The 22633-nt window shown below is 43.7% G+C and overlaps 1 protein-coding gene across 1 annotated transcript; it reads left to right on the forward strand.

Annotated features, from left to right (window-relative positions):
• Window positions 1-8764: 8764 nt before the first annotated feature.
• Window positions 8765-22547, forward strand: LOC127659522 (uncharacterized). The gene is made up of 7 exons (XM_052149379.1): window positions 8765-9071; window positions 18646-18822; window positions 18913-18962; window positions 19037-19114; window positions 19215-19256; window positions 19326-19499; window positions 22507-22547. Exons 1-7 carry the CDS (start codon window positions 8765-8767, stop codon window positions 22534-22536), a joined length of 858 nt encoding a protein of 285 aa, XP_052005339.1. The 3' UTR covers window positions 22537-22547.
• The last annotated feature ends 86 nt before the right edge of the window (window positions 22548-22633 follow it).

Raw genomic sequence — 22633 nt, forward strand, 5'->3', positions numbered from 1 at the left:
GAAGGTGGTTGAATGGGAAAGTCTTGTCCTGGCGCCAAGACAACAGTGTATAAGCAGCAGTTATACAAGCTGGTCAACAGATTGCATGACTGGGTACGGAGCTGGCAAAAGTTGAAGCGGGTAGAAGAGGTCGATGGGAGAGATGAGAATGAAGAAGCAGGTTCTGATGAAGAGCATAGCGAGTCCGGTGAGGGACCCACTAGAGCTAGCACGCAGCCCCAAATCCCCAGTGTAACACCTGTATTCAGTACTGGAGCTGGTGCGTTTCCATATGCACCACCACAAAGCATCCCTGGCCTGCATCCCGGGGCACACGGCTTCAGACCACAGATCAGTCTTGAAAGAATACGCCTGCCCAAGTTCTCGGGAGACATGACCGACTACTATCGGTGGAAGGCTGAGTGGAAGAGTTGGAACAGCTGGGAAACCCACTGAGGACGGCTGGTGTTACAAGGTTCCCCCTCCTAGCAAGTCTCGGCGACAGGGTGAAGGTTTTGTCTAGCTGTGCATCGGCGGATGAAATGTTCAGGTGCCTCGACAACCGCTTCGGGAACAAGGCGAAAATCATCCTGAAGATATCTAAGGAGGTTCAGGGCCTACCTTCTGTAAAGGGAGATAACCCTAGGAAAGCAATTGAGCTGATTCAAGCAGTGGAGCGGGCCCTAAGTAATCTTGTGATCCTGGGAGAAGAGAAGGTAATAAAGAACCATTGGGTAGCGCAGTCCCTTGAATGCAAGCTACCAAGTGCTCTGAAGGAGAAATGGATTGCCCACAAGACTGAGCCTGTGAATGGGTTTGCTCCACATAACCACTTTGACTGCTTACTGCGCTTCCTAAAGAGGCAGGAGTTGATCCTGGAGGAGCTAGATCAGCTGGAGGTGGGACTTAGAGAGGGAAGCTCCTCAGTGAAAGGCTTGGCGGACAAGCCAGAAGGAGTCAAGAAAGCGTTCTCCAAAGCTACCTCAGGCCGAAGAGAGCCTCAGTCGAACCCACGCTTAACCTCGTGCACTGCCTGTGCTGATGAGACACACGCTGGCAGGCTGTTTGCCTTCAAAGCCTTCAGGGAGTTGGATCTCCAGAGGAGAAAAGCTCATCTAAAGACCCATGGGATATGCAATCGGTGCCTGTGCTTCCACCTAAAGGATGGCCGTTGTAACCCGAAGTTCCTCTGCAGTAAAATGGACTGTCGCAAAGAAGAGCCTCACCACTATCTGCTCTGTTCCAAGTCCATTTCTCAAGAGGAAGACGTTGGCAGCGAGGTGCAAGGAACCAAAAGGATGGAGAGAAAGGGCCTCGGGCTGACCAGCAAGCAAGAAGAGCTCCTCGTGAAAGTCACTCCGGAATTAAGAGCAGAATTCAGGAAGGCATTTTCCAACAAAGCCTCAACTACAATCTGCACTGCTGGTGGTGGACTGAAAGAGTACCCAGTTATAATGATGTTACTGGAAGTGACAACTAACTCAGGCCAGTTGATAGGCACTCTTATTGACCTTGCCTCTGACACCAACTATATAACAAACAACGCTGCCCAGCGCCTTGGACTGATTGGTGAGCGCATCAAGTTAATTGTCCACGGAATAGGAGGGATGAGAACGACAGTTATAGCCAAGAGGTACTCCCTGCGACTAAGAGTGAAGACCATCAAGGGGACGGTAATGGAACACAAACTGCTCTGCTATGGCCTGGAGTGTATTGCGGAGATAAGTCGGCCTGTCACTCCGCAACAACTGCAAAAGATCTTTCCTGACGTCACTGCAGAAGAGCTGGTCCGTCCTGAGAAGATCGATCTTCTGATCAGCCACAGAGAAGGTCGTCTTGTTCCACAGCCGTTCAAGTTGGAGGGAGATCTAGTACTCTGGGACGGCCCATTGGGCAAAACTTTTTGGCGGTAAAACTGTGGGCTATAAAACCCCTTGGAGGGTTTTATAGCCCCTACTTCATCATACCGGAAAGAGGGTGTTACCGGCAGTGGGATGCGGGCAATCTTAGACCTGCGAGCTTTGAATGGGGCTCTGCACAAGCTCACTGCACATGTCTTAACCTGCCCTTGGAATTGGCAATGACTGAAGTCGGTGCGGGCCACTCACATCCCAGGTGAACTCAGTCGCACAGCGGATGCGCTGTTGGAACAGCTTACACTCAGAGGATAGTGGAGACTCCACCCAAGTTCAGCTGATTTGGAGTCGATTTGGCAAAGCACAGGTAGACCTGTTTGCTTCCCAGGAATCCTTCCACTGCCTGCTATGGTATTTCCTGATAGAGGCGCAGTGGTAGACACTATCACTCAGGCCAGAGCTCCATCCAGAAGGCAGCTGTATGCCTTGAAGTGGCATCTGTTCGTGAATTGGTGTTCTTCCCAAGGTGAAGACCCACAGAGATCTGTAGTCAGGTCAGTGCTTTCCTTCCCACAGGAGAGGTTGGAGGGGCTGCTGTCCCCCTCCACCTTAAAAGTGTATGTGGCCGCCATAGAGACACACCATGATCCTGTAGATAGGAGAAGCGATCTATCTACAGGAGTCTGCAGTTGTATGTAAGTGTGTTTATTTCATTGTTTTTAACGTTGTTATAGTGGTATTCATTGCTAGATCAGGTGCTGTTTGTGTACTGTCTTGAACGCGGGTCGCTTAGGCGTGTGTTTGGTGTGTGTGCTGCTATATTTGTGTTGACTTGTCCCATAGTATTGGCTGATAGAATTGCTAGACTTGTTTAAACTTGTCACGTAGGATTCAGTTGCTAGATTTGCTTAGACTTCGGGTTGGTTATCCTGTGTGTGTGTAAAACTTTCGTCGTTTTAGTGTCTGCAAACAGTGCTTCACTGGTTTCAGAGTATTATTTATTGCTAAGTGCAGCATAATTTATTTGCGCTGCACAGAAGTTGCGTTTGTTCCCGCGCAACCCTGAGTTTCGGTTTCGGGTGACCACGTGACTAGCTTTGTTGTGATAAGTAGCATTAAGGCGTGGCTGCTTTTTTTCCACTGAACGGCTCGTAAAAGTTGTTATTTATTGGACTTAATGCTGACGCGGAAGCGGCAGCGGAAGTGGCGGCCCTCGTGTGAAGCCCTCCTCATGTGAAGCCCTCCTCGTGTGAAGACCTACTTGGGTAAAGACCAGCGAGTCTACCTGTGCGAGTCCACCGAGCAAGGACACTGACAAGGTGCCACTCACCAAAGCACTTAAGTATTTTTCTATTCTATCTCTTTTATTATTTTACTTATACATACATATTAACATGTCTAGTTCACTAATAACACATGCCTTCAAGCACATCCCTGTTATCTGTTGTAGACCGTTCACAAGATACAGATGCAAGACAAAACGCAACCCACACAACCTCACGGCCGCTTTGCACTTCAACACCTGCTCCACTCTCGTTCTCAGTGGGACTCTGGAACTGCCAGTCTGCTGTGAACAAAGCTGCCTTCATTCCAGCTTTCGCCACGCAGTCCACCCTCAGCATCCTGGCACTGACAGAGACATGGATACGTCCTGAGGATACAGCAACACCTGCTGCTCTCTCTAACAACTTCTCCTTCTCCCACACCCCTTGACATACTGGTAGGGGTGGGGAACAGGTTTGCTCATTCATAATAACTGGACTTTTTCACCACATGCTTCACTATGTAACAATACATCTTTTGAATTCCATGCCATTACTACAATGCAACCCACAAAATTACATGTTGTTGTCATCTATCGCCCCCAGGTCAGCTGACAAGCTTTCTTGAGGAATTGGATGTCCTGCTGTCCTCCTTGCCAGAGGATGGCTGGCCACTTGTGGTTCTTGGTGATTTCAACATACACCAGGACAAACCCCAGGCCATTGAACTGAATACTCTTCTGGCCTCATTTGACTTGGAAAGACTACACACCACAGCAACTCACAGGTCGGGCAACCAGCTGGACCTCATTTTTACACGTAACTGTACCACCTCTAATATTCTTGTTACACCTTTACATGTTTCTGATCACTACTTTGTTCAATTCAACATGATTCTCCCATCCATTGTAAAACCGACCCCACCTTTTTTTTCCTTTCGCCGTAACCTCCGTTCCCTCTCACCCTCTCGCCTTTCCACTGATGTCTCTGCCTCTCTTCCCACAATAAATGTATTTTCCATGCTTGATGTGAACACTGCCACAGACACACTTAGCTCTACTTTAACAACCTGTCTAGACAACATCTGTCCTCTCTCCTCTAGACCAGCACGGACTACACCACCCAGCCCCTGGCTGTCTGACGTCCTTCGTGAACATCGGACTGATCTCAGGGCAGCTGAGAGGAGATGGCGGAAATCTAAAGATCCAGCTGATCTAGGTAAATATCAGCTTCTGCTCGCAACTTTTTCAAATAACGTTAAAACTGCAAAAACTTCATATTACCAGACCAAGATCAACAGCACCACAGACACTCGTAGCTTGTTTAGAACATTTAACACACTTCTCTGCCCTCCCCTCCACCACCTGACACATCACTGACAGCAGATATATTCGCCACATTTTTTACTGATAAGGTTACAGCCATCAGCAATACATTCACAGCACCACACCCTGTCAAACACCTGGCTCCTGTATGCAACCCTTCTTTCCCTATGTTCTCTCCTTTAACTGACACTGAGGTCTCTAAACTCCTCCTCTCCAACCACCCCACAACCTGTTCCCTTGACCCCATTCCATCACACCTTCTCCAGGCCATCTCTCCGTCCATCCTACCGGCACTTACACACATAATTAACACATCCCTTCTTGCAGGCACTTTTCCCACTACATTTAAGCAGGCTCGAGTAACCCCACTGCTGAAAAAACCTGCACTTAACCCCACACAGATAGAACACTACAGACCAGTCTCTCTCATCCCATTCAAAAACACTTGAAAGGGCAGTTTTCGATCAGATCTCCGCCTATCTCTCACAGAACAAGCTGCTGGATGACAATCAGTCGGGCTTCAAAAGTGGACACTCCACTGAGACTGCCCTGCTGTCTGTCATCGAGTCGCTGAGACAGGCGAGAGCTGAATCGAGATCGTCCGTTCTGATTTTGCTGGACCTTTCTGCTGCCTTTGACACAGTCAACCATCAGATCCTACTCTCCACCCTCTCTAAACTGGGTATCACTGGAACTGTGCTTGACTGGTTCAACTCTTATCTCTCGGAAAGGTCCTTTGAGGTAGCATGGAGAGGGGAAGTATCCAAGCCACACAAGTTACTTACTGGGGTACCTCAGGGATCAGTGCTTGGGCCACTTCTCTTCTCCATATACACAACATCACTGGGACCCATCATCCAGTCACATGGTTTCTCTTACCACTGCTACGCTGATGACACGCATCTCTACTTGTCTTTCCAGCCCAGCGACACCACAGTGACCGTTCGAATACGCTGCCTGTCTGGCAGACATCTCGGCCTGGATGAAGGAACACCACCTTCAACTCAACCCTGCCAAGACCGAACTCCTTGTCTTTCCAGCCAACCCGGCTGTTGAACACAACATCACCGTGCAGCTGGGTCCAACTACAGTTTCAGCCTTCCAAAGCGGTCAGAAATCTAGGGGTAACCATTGATGATGAGCTAAATTTCACAGACCACATTTCAAAAACTGCAAGATCTTGTAGATTTACACTCTACAATATCAGGAAGATAAGACCCTTCCTCTCTGTACATGCCACACAACTGCTCGTTCAGTCCCTTGTCATAACTAGACTGGACTACTGTAACACTCTCATTGCAGGCCTTCCTGCATGTGCTATTAGACCTCTCCAAATGATCCAGAATGCAGCAGCACGTCTGGTCTTTAATGAACCTAAGAGAGCACATGTTACACCACTCTTTGTCTCTCTCCACTGGCTGCCGGTTCATGCCCGTTTTAAATTCAAGGCCCTGATGCTGGCATATAAAACAGTCACTGGGTCTGCTCCAGCATACCTTAAAACATTTATGCAGAGCTACGTTCCCACCAGAAGCCTGCGGTCGGCTAAGGAACGTCGCCTTGTCGTACCAAAACAAAGAGGCACCAAAACACTTTCCCGGACTTTCAGTTTCATCATACCACGGTGGTGGAATGACCTTCCCAACTCAATCCGGGAAGCTAACTCACTCTCTATCTTCAAAAAGCGGCTAAAAACACATCTTTTCCAAAAGCACTTAACCGGTCAATAATAAAAAAAATATATATATATATATATATTTACATTTCTTGTTGCACTTAAATCTGTTTTGTATACTATTATGATGATAGTGAAACTTTGTAATATGGCACTTTTTTTGTACCACTGTCTCCCTAAGATGATTCGCTGATGTTCTTCCTCTTTTGTAAGTCGCTTTGGATAAAAGCGTCTGCCAAATGAATAAATGTAAATGTAAATGTAAATGATGCAGTAGACCAGGGGTGTTAAACTCGGTTCCTGGAGGGCCACAGTGCTTGAAGATTACAAGGAGACATTTTGGAGCAGGGATGGAACTAAACTTAGAGTTTGACACCCCTGCGGTAGATGGTAAATCCTTGGGGAATCACGATCTCATCATCAGGTTCCTTAAAGGCACCAGGAGGTTGAATTCTCCTAGGCCACGCTTCATTCCCCCGTGGGACCTTTCTGTAGTCTTGCTGGCCCAACAGAGAGCTCCATTTCAGTCAGTCAAGCTGAAAGCCCTCTCATTGAAGATGGCCCTCCTGACTGCGCTCACTTACAGTGGATATAAAAAGTCTACACACCGCTGTTAAAATGTCAGGTTTTTGTGATGTAAAAGAATGAGACAAAGATAAATCATGTCAGAGCTTTTTCCACTTTTAATGTGACCTATAATGTGAACATTTCAATTGAAAAACAAACTTAAATCTTCGTGGGAGAAAAATGAAAATGAAAAACCTTACAATAACCTGTCTCACACTCTGCTGAAAGAGGCCACTGCCATTGGGGGAACACTATTGCCATGAAGGGGTGTACCTGCGACGATGTTTAGGTAGGTGGCACGTGTCAAATTGACATCCACATGAATTACCAGCTTTCATCTTCCCACTATGCATCTTGGTGCCATCACTTCCCCATGTAAATGGAACACACATACACGGCCATCCATCTGATGTAAAAGAAACATGGTTCTTCTCTGTCCACTGTCGGTAGGTACTCACCATTACTCACCGGTGAATCCCACAAGCCTTGCCGTTTCAGAGATACTCTAACCAATTTGTTTGGCCATAACAATTTGGACTTTGTCAAATTCAGTCAGGTCTTTACTCCTGTCCATTTCTCCTGCATTCAACATGTTGTCTACGAGAACTGATTTTTCGCTTACCATCTAATCTACCCATACCTTGACATGTGGCCTTGTTAAGAGATGATCAAAGTTATTTGCTTCATCTGTGAGTGGTCATAAGGTTTTGGTTCACTGGTGTAGAATATATTTTTTGAAACGTGTAACCCTGATAATGAAATTAAAAGTAATTAATTTAATTTAAAAACAGTTTAAATAACTTAGTTTACCTAGTTACTAATTTAGTGACTGTAACCTAATACAAGAGTTTGAAATGTAAAACACTACACTACTTTTTTATAATTAAAGGTAGTTAGATTACAGTAATGGATCTACTTAGTAATTAAATTACATCCAACACTGGAAACTACAACATAATAAATGATTTAGAGGTAAGCAATACAAACCACTGAAACCATCTACCATAGAAATCAAATGTCATAACATGCATGTCATCTAATGACGTTTACCTCATTAGACAACATGCATGAATATTAACCATCAAGTCTTAAGACAACGTATTTTTCCCTCCATATGGCCACATATACAGGTATGATTCCTCTTCCCTCGAGGCTTAGAGGTGCATGGCAATGCATGCAGACTGATGCACACAACTAATTAGGGGACCAGAGAAAACTTAATTCAAAACAGAATGCAAAGTTTTCTAACAATTTGGGGGCTTGTCCGGGATCTCTCCAGAGAGTTAAGGTCAATTTATTTTATTGACAATGGTCCTGTCTGCCGAGAGATCGAAATAGATAAAGATACATTTTATTGTATGATTTCGTACTAGGGACCTCTTCATAGAGACGTTTGATACGGGTTATACCCTACTTACAAGTACGTTAATCTAGGAGTTATCCCTATTCTTCTAAAGAATAGGAAGGGAATGAGGAATTGTTCCAGATATTCTAAATTAAATTATGCAAGAGCCTGCATTCGTGATTTGTAAATCAAAAAATATAATACTAACACGATGACGTTATGGGTTCAGAAATAAGTCGCCCGTGATCTGATGCATAAAATTGGAGCTAAAATAACTTTTGATTCTAATTCACTGCAACTACTATTTCCATCAGTATATTGTCAGTCTGTATATACAGGACACTGCGGAGAAGTGTGCAGCTCAACATCTGTCAACGCTTCTGCTGCAAAACAGGAACTGCTCAACGTCAACCCAGCGCTGTGGGCCACCCACAAAGATGAGGTGGGCCTCATTAATGTAAGACCATATGTTGCCAAACTCTGCTCTAACATGCCAGTATACTGCAAACAGTATCCACTGTCAAAAGAAAAAGAGGAAGGTATAGGTCCAATAATAAAACAGTGCCTTTCACAAGGTATTTTGAAACCTATACACTCACCATATAACACACCAATTAATCCTGCTAAGAAGGCTAACGGTACATGGCATTTGACACAATATATGAGGAAAATGAATGATTTAATTGTTCCATTGTCACCCTAAAACAAAAACTCAAATGCAAAGTTTTCCGGGGTTTAGTGAACTATTGTCGAGCATGGGTGCCACACTCTCAGGGGCCGAGAAACCTATAAAGTGGACTGCTGAGATGGACATGGCTTTCAAAGATCTACACAACAGCCTCAGCTCTCCACCAGCCCTGGGCTTACCAAACTATGGTGAACCTTTTCATTTGTACATGCACGATGCAGCAGGCACAGCAGCAGCGATCCTCACTCAGTCTCATGGTGGAACATACAGACCAGTGGCGTACTTGTCAAAAACCTTAAATGCAGTCGCCAAAGGCCTCCCTGCATGCTTGCGAGCAGTTGCTGCTGCGACGTTGATGGCACAATACGCAGAACGTATTGTTCTCTCACATCCTTTGATCATGCACACCTCTCACCAGGTAGGTGTCATTATGCACACTATTACCACACAACACATGACACTACCACGACAATCAGGGTACGAAGCCATTCTCTTGGCTACTGCTAATCTGACTATCAAACCAACCTCCGTAATACAAGGCCCCACTTTGTCACTACACAAATTGCAAACTAAAGGTGAATTTTTTAATGATTCCCATGATTGTCTAGACCACATTAGTACATGTACTTCTGCTGGCCAGATGTTTTATCATCCGCTCTGGAGGAGGGGGACCATTGGTACATTGATGGGTCCTGTTCTAAACCAAATTATTCTTTATACTGGTGTGGTTATGCGATAACAGAACTTCCAAATCGAATCATCTAAGCGTATTCACTCACATACAAATCTGCACAAGCTGCTGAGTTGTTTGCGTTGATCAGAGCATGCCAACTGGCTAAAGGCAAACCAATCAATATATATAAAGACTCGAAGTATGCTTATGGGGTGGTACATGACTTTACTCGAATATGGGAAGAAAGAGACTTCAAGACAGCTGAGGGAAAGCCCATAACACATCACAACCTGGTTGCAGAGTTACTGAGAGTGGCATAGCTGCCTATGAAACTGAAAGCAATAATGGTACTCCATTTGCATCCAAAGTGACACAACTCTTAGCTAAACAATTGAGGATCAATTGGCATTTTAATATTCTGTATCACCCACAATCGGTAGGCATGGTTGAATGGACAAATCAAACATTCAAAGAAAGATTGAATAAAGCTTGGATGGAAACAGGGAAAACATGGGTTGATGTTCTACCGGCGGTGTGGACTGAACTCAGAATGTCACCATCGAATGTTTCTAAACTCTCTCCATTTGAAGTATTAATGGGTAAACCTTTCCCGACACCATGGGTCAAAGGTCACGCTGGCTTTCCCTCCTCAGTTGACCGGTGGTGATCGAGGAATATGTGATGTCTCAATGGTGATGTCTCTCTCTCTCTCCCTATGCCCACAGGAAAGCACACTCACCCCTTTGTTACAAATCAACAGGTCTTAGTGAAGAGCTTCAAGCCCACCAGGCTGGGAGAGCAATTCACTAATACACCTCACAAATGACCATATTAAAAATATAGATGTAAAAATATATATGTGAAACATAAAAACATCACAAATCAACAACAAAAATTTTTAAAAAAATTCGCATTCATCCCTCTTGGAAATACACTTTCTTTCATGTTTTTTTATTTTTTATTATTATTATATATCAGGACCATAGTTTCAAACATTGTACAATAGTAATACAACATAAATGATGATAAAATAGATCTTTCCTTTTCCCGTGCCCATACCATCCCCAATCCCATATCACCCACCCCCCTGGATAGGTCTTACATGTCGCACACACATAAACGCACAAACAAACATTTAATGGGAAACCACATTAAGTTAGCATTTAAAATAAAATAAAAAAATTAAAATAAAAAAATTAAATAAAAACAATGGAGTGAAAAGTGGTTGTGGGTGAATGCACACCCTTATCAAGGAAGTGTTTGTAGCTCATTGAAATAAGTAATAAAAGAGTTCCAGCATTTGAAAAAGTTATCAGTATTCCCTCTGAAAGTGAATTTAGGTCCTTCAGCCACAGGGACACAGAAGGGGACTGTGAGGATTTCCAGGAGAATAGGATACTTTGCCTTGCCAGCAGAGTAGCAAAGGCATCAACATCTGCCTGTCTTCCATTAAGGAGCTGTGGGACTGGCATAACACCAAAAATAGCTATTAGGGGGCTTGGTTCTAAGTGGACTCGAAGAATGTCTGAAAGGATATTGAAGATAGAATTCCAAAAATGTTCAAGTTTAGGACAAAGGGCAAACATATGGCTAAGATGGCAGGGAGTCATCAGAGTCTTCAGTGTCCTGCCTCAACGACTACCGTCCCGTCGCACTTACACCCATCATCATGAAGTGCTTCGAGAGGCTCGTCATGAGGCAGATTAAGACCCAGCTGCCCCCCTCACTAGACCCACTGCAGTTTGCGTATCGTTCAAACCGTTCAACGGACGATGCCATCACCACAACCCTCCATCTGGCCCTCACCCACCTAGACAATAAGGACTCATACGTTCGAATGCTGTTCATAGATTTCAGCTCAGCATTCAACACAATCATTCCCCAGCACCTGATTGGAAAGCTGAACCTGCTGGGCCTGGACACCTCCCTCTGCAACTGGATCCTGGACTTCCTGACTGGGAGACCTCAGTCAGTCCGGATCGGGAACAGCATCTCCACCACCACCACACTGAGCACTGGGGCCCCCAGGGCTGTGTGCTCAGTCCCCTGCTGTTCACTCTGCTGACTCACGACTGTGCAGCAATGCACAGCTCGAATCACATCATCAAGTTCGCCGATGACACGACCGTGGTGGGTCTCATCAGCAAGAACAACGAGTCAGCATACAGAGAGGAGGTGCAGCGGCTGACGAACTGGTGTAGAGCCAACAACCTGTCCCTGAATGTCGACAAAACAAAAGAGATGGTTGTTGACTTTAGGAGAGCACAAGGTGAACACACTCCGCTGAACATCGACGGCTCCTCTGTGGAGATCGTCAAGAGCACCAAATTTCTTGGTGTTCACCTGGCGGAGAACCTCACCTGGTCCCTCAACACCAGCTCTATCACCAAGAAAGCCCAGCAGCGTCTCTACTTTCTTCGAAGGCTGAGGAAAGCACATCTCCCAACCCCCATCCTCACTACATTCTATAGAGGGACTATTGAGAGCATCCTGAGCAGCTGCATCACTGCCTGGTTTGGGACTTGCACCGTTTCGGACCGCAAAGCCCTGCAGAGGATAGTGAGGACAGCTGAGAAGATCATTGGGGTCTCTCTTCCCTCCATCAAAGACATTTTCAAAAAACACTGTATCCGCAAAGCAACCAGCATTGTGGACTGACCCCACACACCCCTCACACAAACTCTTTACCCTCCTCCCGTCTGGCAAGAGGTACCGAAGCATTCGGGCCCTCACGGCCAGACTGTGTAACAGCTTCTTCCCCAAGCCATCAGGCTTCTCAATACTCAGAGACTGGTTTGACACACACACGTGTCCTGAGTTGCACTTTAATAACTGTCACTTTATAACTGTCTGCTAACTGTCTGCTACCTCAATAACTGCTATGTGCATAGAACATTATCTCATAGTATGTTATGTTTACATTTTTAGAAACTGTCATCTTTTTGCACTACTGAGTACTGGTCGGCGCTGCACTGTCTATTGTCCTGTTCATTGTCAGTAATTTGTTGTACTGTCCTGTACTTTTTGCACATGTTTGCACGTGCACTTTATATAGATATATATAGGTTTTTTTATATAGGTATTTTATTTCGTTGTGTAGTCTCATGTGGTCCTATGTTGGTCCTTTGTTGTTTTTATGTAGCACCATGGTCCTGGAGGAACGTTGTCTCGTTTTGCTGTGTACTGTACTAACTGTATATGGTTGAAACGACAATAAAAACCACTTGACTTGACTTGACTTGACTTGAGGGAGTTGTTCCACACTTGACACGGGTGTCATCAACCTCTGGGTAAATTTCTGATAGTCTTGATTGTGAGAAATGCAATCTCTGTACCACTTTAAACTGGATAAGACCTAGGCGAGCACATGACGAAGAGGTACGTATTCTCTTGATGGTTCTCTCCCAAAAATCATCACCAAAATCTACTCCCAGTTCAGTCTCCCATGCAGCAGAGGCTTTAGAGCTATTCTGCTTGTCAAAAAACAAAATACCTTGATATATTTTGGAAATTAGAAATTTTTGATGAGGTTCATGTCGAAATAACTCTTCCCATGGTTGTCTTGGGGGTGGGGACGGAAAGTCGGGAAAGGTGTTGGAGACACAGTGCCTAGCCTGGAAATACCTGAATGAGTGAGTGGGGAGTAATTTGTGAAAGGTGGATAAGTCTGGAAAGTTGTCAAAAACATTGCCTATGAATAGTTCACTGAAGCGCACTATGCCATTTCTCTCCCAGAGACAAAAGACAGGATCCAACTGAGAAGGTGGAAAGAGATGTTTGCTGCAGATGGGCATTAGGGTAAAGGCAGAACATGACTGAAAGTGACACTGATACCATATTTTAAGAGAGGTACAGACAACAGGGTTGTCTGTGTAGCGAGAAGGAGATAAGAGAATGGAAGAAAACAAGAGAGCAGGGAGGGAAGACGACACACATGACCCACCCTCAAGTTGGCACCATGATGTCTGTGGAGCATCCAGCCAAAACAAACATTTCTGGATGTTGGCTTCCCAGACTTGATAGAGCATAAAATCTCATCTAATGTTACCGGAGCATCAATTTGCTCGGCCAGCGTGGTTTAAATTGTGGGTGTCTCCAAGTTATCCAGAAATTCTACCATCACATCAGAATTAGCTGGGGACTCTGATGTGTAAAGTGAGGCGTAAAAAGATGATCTCCATAGGGTCAATTGTAAGAGTTCCAGAAGGGCAGGATCGCCCAGCTGCATGACATTTTAGCTGATGGGCCAAAAGGCGACTGGCTTTGTCACCATACTCATAATACATGCCACGAGAACATAGTAACAGCCGCTCCGCTGTGCCTGTGGATATAAGATCAAACTCTGCTTGAAGGTCGAGGCATTGTTTATAGAATTCAGGAGAAGGAGTCAGAGCATATTGGTGGTCAAGTCTGAGAATAGCATTGAGAGTTCCTCCTGTCTAGCTTTCCTCATTTTAGTTTGATGCGCTGAGTGAGAAATAATCTGCCCTCTGAGATAAGCTTTGAGTGTCTCCCATAATAAAGAGTAAGATATACCATCTGTTTTGTTTATAATAAGGAAATCGTCAATAGATGTAGAGATGAAGTCACAAAAGGCTGGGTCAGAAAGAAGTAGAGAATTTAGTCTCCAAGGGAAGAACTGATTATGTCAAGGGCCAAGGGAGCATGATCAGAAATGACAGTGGGTAGATATTCAGAGTTTGTTACCCTTGGGAGTAGAGATCCATCTACAAAAAAATTATCTATGCTGGAATATGTATAATGGACATGGGAAAAAAAATGAATATTCTCTCGATTGAGGGTTATGAAATCTCCAGGGATCAACACACCCATGTTGGGCCAAAAAATCAGAAAAATATTTTGACATGGCCGAGGGAACACTAGTACGTGACCTGGACCGGTCCATCACAGGGTCCATTTTAAATCACTGCAAAATAACAATAAATGCGTATTTAAGGCTCCCTCTAAGGGGATCTGCATCAATAGATTATTAGCAAATTCTACATTATCAAAATTAGGGGCATAGACATTTACCAAAATAATAGGCGTGTAGTCAAGCAAGCCTACAACAATCAGCTTTCTTCCAGTCCTATCAGAAAGAACCTTATCTAAGGAAAAGTGTATGTTTTTATGTATTAAGATAGCTACTCCTCTAGCTCTGGAATCAAAATTAGAATGGAAATACTGACCAGCCCATCAGGATTTAAGGCCTGAAGAAAGGCCACATCAACCCTCAGCTGCTTCAGGTGCGAAAGCACTCTGGATCTCTTCACGGGACTATTCCCTCCCTTTACATTCCAACTCAGAAATCTCAAGGAGGAACCATTTCTGTACCTATCAACCATGGCTTAGATTAGGTTGCATGAAAAAGTGAAAAAAGATACTTGATAACATTACAGCCATTAGGACAGTGCACAAACAGGATTGACTGACTATAGGGGCAAGCCAACCACAACAGGTAAATACATAAGAATAAATAAAAATAAGTAAATAAAAGAAGAGGATAAAGGAAAAAAAAAATACATGTAAAAAGACAGACAAGACCTTGTCCCATACCACCCTACCCTCACCTCCCCTCCCTCATCAAACCTAAAATTTCACTTCCCAAATAAGGGAAACTGCAGGCAAATACTACATTTCGACATCCAATGCATCTAAACAAGTCCTACAGATTACCTCTCATAGTCAGAGAGGCTCCCCAATGTAGAAAACAAAACAAATTACCCGTTGAAAACAATAGTTATTGTAAAAACTCACATAAACATTGTAAGTAATAGTTATTGTAAAAACCCAACTAAACAGTACAATAAATCAGAATACAACTTCTAAAACAGTTGCTTGTAATTATCAGAACACACTCAGAGCATGTAACATTAATTCAGCTTTAAATGAGCCATCTTACCCTATCGAGTGATCCTGAACTACACATTAACACTAAGAAAGGTAATTAAGTAAGCCAATAGCTACTGATGAAAACATTTGATGGCAGACAGAAACACAGTAATGTTAGCCTACCTCAACAGGGCAGGTGTGCAAAACTAGCCAGTTGCGCTTTGCTAGCTAGCCAGCCCCACATCTAGGTCGCTAACGTTATGCTAAAGCCTGTTAAAGCAAGTCTGAAGCAAGAATACAAAAAACTGTTCCACAGGCAGAATACTAGTGTCACCTCATCCAGATGCAGATAACACTCATTACGATGGGAATTGGTCGTCAAACCATCGCTGTGCTTTATTTGGAGAGTCAAATTGTAGCTTCTCTCCACCGTAGTCAATGCGTAGCTGGGCTGGAAAACGAAGGGAGAACTGCACATGTTTATCACGTAAACGCATATTGGAGAAAGCAGCCCTCTTCTTTGCAGTGCTAGCGTTATAGTCCGGAAAGATGCCGATTTTCCTCTCCCGGTGGAAGAATTGTCGCCGATTGACAGGCCCCCAGCGACTGGCACGTTACTTGTCGCTGTAATAGTGGAAGCAGACTATGAAAACTCATGGTTTGCCGTTGGCCTGGTTATCCAATGGTTTAGGGCCGATTCGATGAGCTCTGTCCAGGACTGGTGGGGATGAAAAGACATCAGGTCCTAACACCTCTGAGAAGAAACTGGACATAAACGCAACAGGGTCCTGTCCTTCGGCACCCTCTGGAATGCCAATAACACGCAGAATGTAGTGGCGGGAGTGAGACTCGAGGTCCTCCATCTTATCGGTCAGTTGCTTGTTGGATGTAGCTAGGTCCTTAACCGCCTTTTCTAGTGAGACGATGCTGTCGCTATACACATTGAGGTGCTGTTCCAGTTCAAATATGCGGCGGTCTTGAGCTTCAAACTTTCACGTAAACCCCTCTAGGGAGGTGGCGATGGGTGCAAGGGCGGTATCAATGGCGGATTTCAGCTGACTAGTGATAGCTGCTGTCAACTCTGACATCAGAACCGTGCAGAGATTTTCCAGGTCAACAGGCAGCTTGAGAGACCCTGCCGCGGAGCCTTTACCATCCAAGGCGGCAGGACAGACCGCAGGTTTATCAGAAGGCGGCATACGCTCCCGCCACATGTCGCGACTCACCCGTCGTCTCATCCTTTGGAGCCAGCTGCGACTCAAGTCGCTTCGCGCCACTCACATCCCTGGCGACCTCAATGTGATAGCGGACGCACTTCACCCCCAGTCGGTTCAGCTGATTTGGGAACGATTCAGCAAGGCCCAGGTAGACCTGTTTGCCTCCCGAGAGACCTCCAACTGCCCGCCCTGGTATGCCCGAACAGAGGCTCCCCTCGAGGCAGATGCGCTGGCATACAGCTGGCCCTCGGGCTGCACAAGTACGCATTTCCCCCAGTGAGCCTTCTTGCACAGGTGCTGTGCAAGGTCAGGGAGGATGAGGAACAAGTTACCCTAGTGGCATCCGCACCCAGACCTCTGGAACCTCCACGTCTGGCCTCTGGATGGGACATGGAAGATCTATCTGGTCTACCACCTGCTGTCGTAGACACGATCAGCCAAGCTAGAGCCCCCTCTACCAGGCAACTTTACGCCTTGAAGTGGCAATTGTTCAATAATTGGTGTTCTTCCCAGGCTGAAGACCCACAGAGGTGCGCAGTTAGGTCAGTGCTCTTATTCCTGCAGGAGAGGTTGGAGGAAAGGCTGTCCCCATCCACCTTGAAGGTGTATGTTGCTGCTATCGCGGTCCACCACGACGCAGTAGACGGCAAGTCTTTGGGTAAGCACGACTTAATCATCAGGTTTCTAAGAGGCGCCCAGAGGTTAATTCCTTCCCGGGCAAGCCTGTTCCCCTCCTGGGATTTCTCAGTGGTCCGCACGGGCCATCAGAGACCCCCCTACGAGCCGATAGAATCAGTTGGACTCAGGGCCCTCTCTCTAAATTCTGCCCTGCTGATCGCCTCCATCAAGAGTGCAAGTCACTCCACAAAACACTGGCTATGAATGAATGTGCCCATGCCCCATATATTTCCAGCATGCTTTTGGAGGCATGCACAGTCACGCCTATGTCTTAGAAATGACCCTAGCACAAATGCAGCACATTAATCAAAACTACTTTCAACTTTTGAATTTATTTTGGAAAACAGTTGCGCTACAGGTGTGAGCAATAGTTACAAGAAAAAACTTGAACATTTGAAAGTATGCATTACTCTGCATTGTTTAAAGGACTATTATAATGAGGAATCTTGTATGATTTCTCTATTTGTTTTTAGAAAACACTTTTAGAAGATTAAAAACTCAAAACATCCTTGTTAGTCCAAAAATAGCATTTTTAAAACTAAATTGTAAAAATGTACTCATTCTGAACTTCAACCATTTATAAAATATATTTGGAAAAAAAAAATACTATTTTGAACATAGTATAACAGGCACAGACACAGAACTAGCTAAAAAACCCAGGTGGGATGTTTATTGAGTAACTGGAGAGCAACCAGGGAGGTATTGCACAAAAGTAGAATTAAGAAAGCCAGGATAAAAGAACAGTCGCGGCTTGACCTAGTTTAATCAGTGCATCCTGGCTTAATCCGTTGCACGTTTGCTGAGCCAGGATGAGAACGCGCGGATATGTCAAGCCAGGTGTATATAGTTTGGATAAATGCACGTTCACGGCATTCTTAAAAAGATCACGAAATCGAACACAGAATCACCGATGCAAAAATGGACAAAACCCGTGCGGCATACTTTTCGCCTAATGAGCAACAGCTTCTTATGGAAACGTATGAAGAAGTGAAACATATAATATGTAAAAAGGCAATACAGCTGCTGTAATAAAACAAAGAGAGAATGCCTGGCAAACAATAGCGGACCGATTGAATGCGTAAGTAGTCCAAATATCCAGTGCTCCACTGAAACCCTCATAATTACAATTCAAGGAGTTACTTGTCATTTTCAAAAATAATTGTATACTTTGCCTTAAATGTGACCAGTGGACATGCATTTAACATGAAGAATAATTGCAAACACTCACCCACTATGTGCATCTATTTGATCTATTTAGTTTCTTTTATGTCTATAATCTGTTTAATCTTTTTACTCTTATCTATTTGTATGTAGGTTTTGTTTCTAATTGATTTGATGTAATCTATAATCAGATAATTTGCTCTATTTTTATCCATCTAATCTATTTTCTCATTTGTATCTATCTATTCCTCTTAAAGAACAAACATGTCTGGCCAAAAAAGGACTTGACAGCAAGTCAAGATTAAATACAAGAATATTTTGCAGGCTGGTAAGTGACTTGTTTGCGGAGAACATAGGTGACATGTTTGCTGTCTGTGCTGATATTAGCAATAAAAAAAAAAAGTCATATATCTGGTACGGGGGGTGGCCCTCCAACCCAAGACTTCACCACAGCAGAGGAGCTGGCCCTGGACTTAAATAAAGGGAAGCCAGTGATTGAAGGGATCCAGGGAGGGACAGCCACTGACTCTGGCCCAGCAAGGGATACTGGCCTCTTCATACAAGGTACATTATTGCCATACTACTGCATATGGAAACTATTGAAATCCAATATATTTTGCTATGTGGACTGTGTGACTTTGCCTTACCTTGCAGTGGCTGGCAACACCATTACACTTTTGGAGCCACCAGACTATGATTCGCCGGTGAGTACTCTTTATTAAATCATAGGCTTTGCATGTCCTGTCAAAAATATCAATACAAGTATTGAATATGGCAGAGGGAAGCCATATCTACAGCAGTGGAGTGCACTTCTGCCGATGATGAGACCGTGTCGCTGGACTCCAGAAGGCTCAAGGTATCATGTCAATTTTGTGGAAATGGACACATTTTTTTTAAGTTCATAATAGATAAGAAGTCAGGGAAGTGGTACTAATAGAAAATATCATTTGTTACAGGATCCTGACACTGGGCAGCCTGATAAGCAGCCTGGTAACATAGTAAGTATTGCCTAAAGTAAATTTACATTATGCAAAGATTCCGCTATGCTAATGAAAAGGTGTTCACAGAATTCACAAACTGTCAGATATCTCTACACAACGCATCTTAAGAGACAGATCGAGCTGTCAGAAGTCAAGATTGATGTGAACAAAAGAAAGCTGCAGGACATGGACCTTGAGATGCAAATTAAACGCAAGACACTGAGGAAACTAGAACTGGAAATCCAGAAACTAGAAAGAGAAGTAAGTGACTTCAGTTCATACTGTAACCATGACTGTAACACAATGTATTAATCATCATAATTTTTTCTCTCCAAAGCTCCAAGCTGACAAGTAATAACAGCAACATAATAAAAGAAAAATATTCCAAAACCATTGTGGTCTTGTAACTTTTTTTTTTATGAATGTCAAGTACACTTTATAGTTATTGATCCAGTGAAGTGGAACTAGAATTTGTGAAGATAACCACAGTGTGTGCTACCGATGCCAAATAAAATGCATGCACACATTAAAAAGTTATATAGCCTACATTATCTTTTATTAAGGGATGGGCTAAATCAAAACTAAATTAACTGTAATAATTTGCAATGTATTGTTCTCTAACAAGTCTACCATTTCTGTTATCTGGGAATATGGCAGCATTGTCCCAATCAACATCCAAAGCAACTCTGGGAGCCCTTTCTTTTCTTAGGCTGGCAATATTGTGCAGCACTGTGCAGGCAACAGTCACATCACATGCTCTGTCTGGGGAGACCCTCAGGTGGAGCAGGCACTGAAATCGTGATTTCAGGAGGCCGAAGGTCATTTCAATTCGAGCCCTGGTTTTGGCATGGGCATGGTTGTAAGCTTGCTGTGCTGGGGTTTGGGGGTCTGTAAGGAGAGTCATCAGAAATGTCTCACAGGCATAGCCTTTGTCCCCCAGCAGCACACCAGAGAACTCACCTGCGAATACAAAACATAATTCTTACAAGTACTGTACTCTTGATGTTCAAGGTGCTTAAAAAAAATGGGGTGGCTTACCTAGAGAGAGTCTCTGGTAAATTCTACTGGCCCGAAAGATGCTGGAGTCATGGACTGAGCCAGGCCACTTTGCCTCTAAATTTGTGATAAGGCAGTCAGCATCACAGATCATCTGTAAAAATGTATAGCCTATTAAGGTCATTTAATGCACAGAATAATTATGTAGCTGACAGTAACCATAACTCATTCTTACCTGAACATTGACACTGTGGAAGGATTTCCTGTTAACATAATCTCCCTCATGTGCCTCTGAGGGTCGTTGGATACGAATATGGGTGCAATCCACTGTACCAATTACATTAGGAAAAGCTGTAACACAAAATAATGAGTGTCATACTGTGACTGTGCTAATGTAACATTTTGTAGTAATCTGTTATTATTCGTGTTACCTGCAATCTTGTAGAACTCCCTTGATATGGATGAATCTTCTGTGACCAGGGAAGGTGATAAATATGTGCACAAGAGATTTCAGTGCCAGACTTACATTTCTTATTGTGCGGCAAATAGTGGCTTTATTGAGGTTTTCTGCATCACCGACAGAATACAGAAACATGCCACTTGCAAAGAATCGCAGTGCTACGCAGACCATCTGTGGGACAGTGAGAGCATGGCTCCGTGCTGTCCTGTGCTGTATGTTTGGACCCAGCAGCCTACACAAATATCTGATGCCATCACCTTAGAATCTGTACCTCTCAGTCAGATATTCGTCTGAAAAGGCCATTGGGTCTGCCCTATCTCGGAAGACTCTTTCATGCCTGAATGCTCGTCTGAGTATTAAAATTCCTCATCAACTACATCATCCAACAAAGGGCAAGCCATTGTGAATAGGAAACACACAAATCTTTAGTCTATATATACACACTACATATTGACCTCGTTACGGACTTAATTGAAACCACATTTGCAACTTCATGAGCCATTTCTTATTATCTCATCAACTGCAATAAATTATAATATATTGATATTTTTTTCTCATTCAACAGTACATTTCTACTCTATACTTGCATATATAGATATACATAGTCTATATTCTGTTTCTCATATTATAGTTCTTTTGCACTGTGTTGGCATTCATTGTGGACAGCAAAGTAATAATTGCTCAGGAAAATCTGCTTTCCTCACTGGGTGTATGACAATAAACTCTTTAAATCTCGAATAATATATATATTCATCAAACCTCTGACAGTGAAATGAACAGCAGTTTTCAATAATAACTAAAATAACAGTACGCATACTTAGATGAATGACAGTATATCTAGTATTTTAATGGAGGACCATGAAGTGACTAAAACACATTAATATCTAGTAGGATTTAGGGTGGAACTAGCCGATAAATCACTTGGATTAATCTTAGCCTGGTTGTTAGCCTGCTCCATAGTAACTTAATGTAGATTAATTTAGCCTCCCTTCATGCAACCGAGTCAGGGCTAAATTCAGCCAGGATAACTGGAAAATCCCAGCTTAATCCCTTATCTTGCTTTTGTGCAATACCTCTCAGATGAGTGAGGATAAGGTAAATGTTGCATTTTTGTCTTTCAGAGTGAACAGTAGCTGTAGTTTACTTGCTGTGTTTGTGTTGTACTGGACTAGTAGCTGTTTTTAACCATGATATTGATCTGCACATCACTTACTGTTAATGTCGGATAAATTAGTTTCTAGTTTATGGCAGTTGTGCTTAAGTTTAAGTCACTCTTAATGCCTTGCTATTAATTGAGTTGCTAATTAAAAGGGATGGACTCAGCTGTGCAGCAATCAGCAATAAAATAATTAATGATTAGCACTGTAGTGGCAGTGGAAGCAACAGCCCTGGTGTGCAGCCTCCCTCTGGTAGAGATTTACGAGTTTACCTGTGTGAGTCCAAAGACATGGCACCATCCACTAAGCAACCTCATTGATGAACAAAATGTATTGCTGTCCTCATTCCCTGAGGATGGCACTCTGCTAGTGGTCCTTGGGGATTTCAACATCCACCTGGAAAAACATGAAGTGGCTGGCTTTCTAGCTCTTCTGACCTTTTATTTATTTATTTATAAGTTTATTTGTATAGGGACAGTACAAAAAAAACATGATCCCAGTCAAAACTGGAAAATATGTATTGCACATAGAGAGTATAGCCAAAGCTAATTTGCATCTTGTGTCCCTAGAAAGGCTTTTCTAAACAAAATAAAAAACAAAAACAAAAAATAAAACTACTACTCATAGAATAAAACTATCACAATGTGTCTGTTAGGTTTGGCAGAAGGAGGCAGACGAGGAGTGAGGATCTACGTGCAGTTCTTTAATGAGAAGAGCAAAAAAGGGTGAAGAGGATAACTAAAATAAAACAACACCAGGAACAAACAAAACAACCACGAGGG

Source organism: Xyrauchen texanus, chromosome 19 (genome assembly GCF_025860055.1).
Source record: "Xyrauchen texanus isolate HMW12.3.18 chromosome 19, RBS_HiC_50CHRs, whole genome shotgun sequence".
NCBI classification, from domain to species: domain Eukaryota; kingdom Metazoa; phylum Chordata; class Actinopteri; order Cypriniformes; family Catostomidae; genus Xyrauchen; species Xyrauchen texanus.

What these genes read in the sequence shown, in the direction of transcription:
- LOC127659522 (XM_052149379.1), top strand. Translation starts at nt 8,765, where the DNA reads ATGGGTGCCACACTCTCAGGGGCCGAGAAACCTATAAAGTGGACTGCT. An exon ending in TACTGGCCTCTTCATACAAG is followed by an intron (nt 18,823 to 18,912) that starts GTACATTATTGC and finishes CTTACCTTGCAG; the next exon opens with TGGCTGGCAACACCATTACA. An exon ending in ATAAGCAGCCTGGTAACATA is followed by an intron (nt 19,257 to 19,325) that starts GTAAGTATTGCC and finishes AGGTGTTCACAG; the next exon opens with AATTCACAAACTGTCAGATA.